The sequence below is a fragment of the Trichechus manatus genome, unplaced genomic scaffold, assembly GCF_000243295.1.
Source record: "Trichechus manatus latirostris isolate Lorelei unplaced genomic scaffold, TriManLat1.0 scaffold00065, whole genome shotgun sequence".
NCBI lineage: Eukaryota > Metazoa > Chordata > Mammalia > Sirenia > Trichechidae > Trichechus > Trichechus manatus.
Window position 1 is genome coordinate 1,060,950 of NW_004444001.1, and position 6,706 is coordinate 1,067,655.

General features: G+C 46.6%; 1 protein-coding gene across 1 annotated transcript in view; it reads right to left on the minus strand.

Moving 5' to 3' along the window:
- Positions 1-439, minus strand: part of ETV7 (ETS variant transcription factor 7) — a 12,284-nt gene extending 11,845 nt beyond the window's left edge. Inside the window, exon 1 of the mRNA XM_004379405.3 lies at positions 380-439. Coding sequence (XP_004379462.1) covers positions 380-404 — 25 coding nt within the window. The 5' untranslated portion in view covers positions 405-439. The remainder of the gene's footprint in view (positions 1-379) is intronic.
- Positions 440-6,706: the final 6,267 nt, after the last annotated feature.

A 6,706-nucleotide genomic window follows, 5' to 3' on the forward strand; every position in this document is an offset into this window, starting at 1 on the left:
TAAATATAATTTTTCAATTAAATATAATTATTTTAAAGAGGGCTATACATATATACAACTATTCGCTGTTCAATCCCTTCTGGCTAATGTCCTCAACTCTTGGTCTTCAGGCTGGAAGGCACCCAATAGCTCATCCAATCCCAACCCTCACCTTACCAATGAGGAGACCACCCGCCCCACATGCTTGGCCATGTCAGCTCTATGAGTTCTTCACAGCAAGAATTCACATTTACCTTCTCTGACTTCCTTGCCAAGGAAAAGTTAAAGAAAACCCAGCAAGGAAATTGCAAACTGGAGGGAAAGTAATTCCTTAGATAAGAAGAGTTTATGCCTCACATTAATATGCTGTAAAAAATCGACCGTTGTCCTCTCTACTCACGTAGTCTTCCAGGCAGTTTACACATCCTCCCCTCAACCAGCAGATGCACTTGAGCTTCACATCTGGCTTGGGCCTGGGTGGCCGGGGGTGGCATGTCTACTGCTGAGCTTACAGGAGAACCAGTCGATCTTGCCTCCTAGAGAGGAAACACCAGAGCAATCAAAGAAGAGCACCATGGTAATGGCTCAACCCAACCCCCATTACCATCCATTCCAACTCATAGCAACCCTATACGACAGAGTAGAACTGCCCCATAGGGTTTCCAAGGCTGTAAATCATTACAGAAGCATACTGCTACATCCTTCTCCCGCAGAGCAGCCACCGACCTTTGGGTTAGCAGCTTAACTACTGCACCACTAGAGCTCCGGGAAAGGCTCAGTCACCTTTAAAATGTGTAAGGATTATTTTTGAAAGAAAAGAGCATTCATCGCTGCCAGTAGATTGTGTCTGCCTTAAAAGTAGGAACCACATGTGTCTTCATCTTGCTACCATCAACATCTCGTACGCGATGGATATTTGATAAAGGTTGAGTGGAATTGCATCCTTCCAGTTCAAGCTTTATCATGCATATGCCTAACCCCAGCAGAAGGATCACTTGCTAAGACTTGACTCATAAGCTTGAATACTTACTGGAACCTGTCCTTGTGAGAGGACACAAGATGACCCGAGGGGCCAGGAAAAAAACCTTAAATCAGAAATAAATAAACAAGCAAACAAATACATGCTGTTTTCAAAAAAGGAAAAGATGATGATGGGAAATTTGGCAATGATTATGGGTGATGGTTGCTCAATGATTAACGTAATTGATATCACTAAATTATACACCTGAAAAATGTTGAATTGGCAAATGTTGTGTTATGTGCATATATTACAATAATTAAAAAAAAGAGATTCTCAGATAAATTTCTGAACCCCATGGTCCCCCACCAAATGAAGTCTGTATCTTTATAATTTTACAATCAGCATCGCCCACAGAGCTGATTTGGTTCATCCATCAAGATGAGGAGAAGAGAAAAATGACAGATCTTATAGGAACAGGAGGCTCCTTGGGGCTCAAGGCCAGCCACAGGCTGCCACACTGTGAAGCGGAAAAATGAACCCAGTTCCAGCAAGAGTCTTTTGTTCACTCTGGGATCTTCGAGAGCTTTACATCTCTCAGTGTCTGAGGAGGGAAATCTGCAGCCAAACATTCTGGACCTGGAGACAGTAAAGCAAACTCCAGAAGCCTTGGTGGCCAAAAAAAAAGATGCAACATCTTTTTGGGTAGTTCCCACTTCATTTCTGCCTAACCTCCCCTCCCCGCAAGTTGCTGAACCTAAGGTAATTAAACCTAAGGAGCTACACCCAGCGTTGGGGGTGGGGGGCGCTGTATCTCTGGCTCCTGCTGGAGAAGGGGCTCTAGACTGGCCCATCCTTGGCCTACGACTTGCAGGCAACTCCTCATCTACTCCTCCACCCTCTTCCAAGCAAGACAAATGGGGAATTCCGGGGTTGTAACTACCTGGGAAATGCCAGCCAGGGAGCTGAGGGTCAGAGTTCTGGGTTTCAGCATGAAGGACAGGGAGGCGTCTCATAAAATGGGTGTGGATCTTCCGGAAAGGGTAGTGGAGAAAGGCCTTAGAGGTGGGAAGGGGTCTTTGGGGCAGTACTGAGGCTCCCTAGGGAATGGAAAGGGGTTCTAATGCGGTTTGCCAGATGGAAGGACCTGGCTTGTGCAGGAACTACCAGGGACCTCACCTATGGTTGGTTAGGAGTGGCCAGGAGGTAAGGAGACTGCAAAAAGTCTGGAGGCGCTATGTATGGAGAAGCCTTGGGTCTCCGAGAGGGAGTAGGGGGCACCAATGTCTGGAGGTGGAATAGGGGTGGGAGAGATAGACGCTGAGATTTGGGAATGTGTTCGTGTGAAATTCCAGCCAAGGAAAATCCAAAAACCAAACCCACTGCCGTCCAGTCGGTTCCGACTCATAGCGACCCTACAGGACATAGTAGAACTGCCCCCATAGAGTCTCCAAGGCTGTAATCTTTACGGAAGCCAACTACCATATATTCCTCCCGCAGAGCAGCTGGTGGGTTCCAACCGCCAGTCTTTCGGTTAGCAGCCGAGCGCTTTAAAGCCAGGGAAAAGGTCTGATAAAGTGGATATGAAAATTTAGGCGATGGAGAAAGAATGGGGGGAGAAGGGGCAGGTGACTCCGCGCGCCCCTGCGTGGTTCAGCCACCAAGCTCTTACCTGCATTACAGGTGGAGGTGAGGAAGCCACCCAGCCTTCCGTTGTGAGCGCTCGCCTGGCTGCGGCTGCACAGAGCCCTGGGCCGCGCTCCCGGGCCCTCCTCCCTCAACCACTTAACTTGGCCGGGAAAACCGAGAGGGACGCGTGGACCGGAATCGCTTTTGAGAAGCGCCGAGGGGTGTGCACTCGGGTCAGCTAGCGAGCAGGCGCGGCAGGGAGCTCCGGTAATCGCTATCCTTCCGGGAAATGAAAACGAAAGAGCGGGATCCGGCTTCCACTCCCGCCGCGGCGGACTCGGGGTAGTGTAGGGCAAGCGCGGGCCCCTGCAGTAGCGGGGCCGGGGGTTGCCCGCTTGCCGGCCGGGGAGGCATCAGTTCCGCTTGCATCTTCCTGCCGGTGGACAGCCCCTCCCTCGGGCGGCCTGGCCCGGGCCCCTAGGGGGATGGGGAGGGTTTCTGCAGGATTTGGGGAGCCGAGGTAACCCCTGGTCCGGGACTCGGCGTGGCAACAGACTAACTTTAATGTCGCTCCCGTGCGTCTCCGCAGATGGATAGGAGGAGGCTGACCTTGGGTCCACCTGTACCAGGTGCCCCTACCTTCCTTCCTAGCCCCGACCCGGCCTCGGTCTCCCGTTTGGCCCCGCGGAAGCCCTCCGCGCTGGGCCTGTGCGCCACCATCAGAGCTGCTGTCGTGTTCCTCCTGACCTGGGCCCTAGCACTCACTGGATCCAAACTGGCATCTTTTCCCAGGCCTCTGGCTGCTCCAGGCATGGTGCCAGCCTACCCATCACCGCTGTCCACCTGCCTCAACTCTCCCCGCCTTGAGGGGAAGCTGAAAGAGGTTTTAAGCACAAAATCAAACCAACACACACGCCAAAGAAAAGGAGGGGAAAAGCCTTAATAACCTTTTGCTGAAAATCTGAGGGTGTAGGTGCTGTTATAAAGAAGGCTTCAGCATTAATAATGAGCTCCTAGAAACCAATGAGAACCAGGCCAGCAACCCAACAGAAAAATGAGCAAAGAATATGAGTAGGCAGTCCATGCAAAAGGAAATGTCCCTGAACATAGACAACGATGCTCAGACTCATTCATTATAAAGGATGTGCAAACTGAAATTACTCTGAAATATCATTTTTTACCCATTAATTTGGCAAAAATTCAAAAGTTCAGTGACACAATCTGCTGGAGAGGCTGTGGGGAATAGGTCCTCCACTGGGACTGTAAAGTGGTACAAATGCCACAAAGGGCAGTATGGCGGGATCTAGCAAAGTTACAAATGCATTTACCCTGTGACCCAGCAATACCAGCACCAGAATTTTAGTCAATGAATATACCCCTACATAGCCCAAATGTACCTAGTTCTTTATTTCAGCATCGTTTATAACAGCAAATGATTAGAAACAACCCGGGTGGGCATTTAAAGGGGGTTGATGAAATAAATGCTGTGAATCGGAATTGACTCCTCGGCAATGGTTTGGTGTTGTTCTTTTTATGGGACGAAGTAAAAGATGGTACGTCCATTTGACAGAACACAGTGCAGCTGTAAAAGGCATGATGAAGCTCTCTGTGGACCATGGCAAGCTCTCCGGGAAGCAGTACAGTGTAGCACTTAAGAACCTGGACTCTGAGTATAGCCTGCCTGAATCCCAGCCTTTGAACCCTGACTCCATCACTTACTAGCTGTGTGCTCTTGACCAAGCTATTTAACCTCTGTACTGCCTGTCTCAACTAACTACTGCCTCAGTTTCTTAACAGTAAAATAGAGCTAATAATAATAATATCTACCTCATGGGGCTGTTATAACAGTAAATGAGTTAACATTTGTAAAACACCTAGAACAGTGCCTGACCATCATGGTAAGTACAATAGTATTTAAATAAGCAAAATATCCTAAACAAAAAAATCAAGGTACAGAACAATGTGTATTGCATGTTACCTTCTGTGTAATCAATGTATATATTATAAATATACATTGTAGGTATATATGTCTTATATATATATGAATATATATTTAACTTGCATTTTTATAAAGAAACTCTGGAAGCATATGTAAGAACTTAAACATAATTAGGATTCAAGGTAGGAAATTAGAGCAAGAGTTCTCACTGTACACTTTTCTTATTTTGATTTTGAACTGTCATGGATTGGATTGTGTCTCTGAAAAATATGTGTATCAGTTTGGCTAGGCCATGATTCCCAGTATTGTGTGATTGTCCACCATTTTGTCATCTGATGTGATTTTCCTATGTGCTGTAAATCCTATCTCTACGATGTTGATGAGATGGGTTTAGCAGCAGCTATGTTAAAGAGGCAGGACTCAATCTACAAGATGGGATTGTGTCTTGAGCCAATCTCTTTTGAGATATAAAGGAGAGAAGTAAGCAGAGAGACATGGGGACCTCAAACCACCAAGAAAGCAGTGCTGGGAGCGCATCCTTTGGACCCAGGGTTCCTTCATGGAGAAGCTCCTAGAACAGGGGAAGATTGATGATAAGGACCTTCCCCCAGAACAGAGAGAGAGAGAAAATGTTCTCCTGGAGCTAGCACCCTGAATTTGGACTTCTAGCCTCCTAGACTGTGAGAGAATAAATTTCCCTTTGTTAAAGCCATTCATTTGTGGTATTTCTGTTATAGCAGCACTAGATAACTAAGACATGAACCTATTCAAAAGATAAAAAAATAAATTTAAAAAAAGGAAGTTTTCGGGTTTCTTCCATGCCAGTCAGCCATAAACTAGGCAATGAAGGAAATAAATGGATATTGCCTGAGACAGGCTGAAAAGAGACATTCCCATTTGGAAGGACAAAGATGATGCTACATATGATCAAAGTGTACAGAATTATGAGCAGGAAAAAGTGGAATCCTCCTTCACAAAAGAACTATGCACAAGTGTTTCATGCTCAATAAAATAACAATGTTTATTTTTTAAATTATTAGTTTTTTAAAATAACTATCTTACAAAGAACTCAAGATGCATATTTAGAACTTTTAATTTATAACAATCAACTTTCTTAATACTTGTAATACTTCTAAAAGGGGAGGGAGAGAGAATATGAGGTAGACAAAAAGGTAAAAAGAGAAAAACGAAGGGGAAAGAGCTACATAAAAGAGGGCAGGAGAGAATAAGCAAAATAAATTCAACTGGCAAAGGGCCCACCCATCAATAATACTGAAACCACACAGCAATAGGAAAACAGTTACAAGTTTTTGCCTTGTAATGAATTTGTAAGTCATTCTGGTCTTGCTTCTTCTACAAGGACTAACCCCTCACAATTTTAAGCAGACAAGGCTGGAGGAGGACGACAGAGCAGTGAAAGATGCTCACGTCGAGGGTTGAATGGCAGTGCCAAGGCATCAGGAGTGGTTAAGGAAGACCCAGGGGGGTCACAGGAGAGTGAGAGGAGCAATAAAGCTGAGAAAGAACTTAAATGTTGTGGAAGAGGAGCCTGAGAAGTGTTTGGAAACACCCAGCAGGGGTGGTAGTGGTGGTGGTGGTGGTAACCGGAAGTGGTGGGAGGGCTTCCAAGCATAGAGCCGGGAATGCAGATGGGCAATAGGTTGGATTTGAGTATAAGGGACAGGAAGTTCCCTCTGATTTTTCAGAGACAGTCGGAGCTGGGGTGGGGAGGGAGGATTGGCTGAGAAGGAGAAGCCAGGGCACTGCAGATCTGGACATGGACAAGTCAGTGGAGCCAGCAGGTCCCAGGGTGGGCATGGTACTCAGGGACAGGCACAGGACAGAGCACTCACTTCTGTGACCTCTGGTTTGAGGACAAGGTCCTATTTCACTTATGGAAAGAAATTATTATGAGTTCCCTTACAAGAAGCACTGGGACCATCCACAGCGCTGGTATTTTCTGGGCGACAAGGACACCTGAGTTCCTAATTACCCCTTGGGCTCTACCATGAGGCAACTGTAGACATCTCCTAGCTGGCTGCTCCAAAGAGACCAATAGCCAGTGAGTCCGCAGGCATAAACCAACAGTGATGGGTAAAGGGAGAGGGAGACGGAGAAGGGTCGTCCTCCCATCTGTCACCATGGAATTCATGTTTCTCAGAGGGAAGAAGAAAAACAGAACTTGACATTTGCATTCCTTT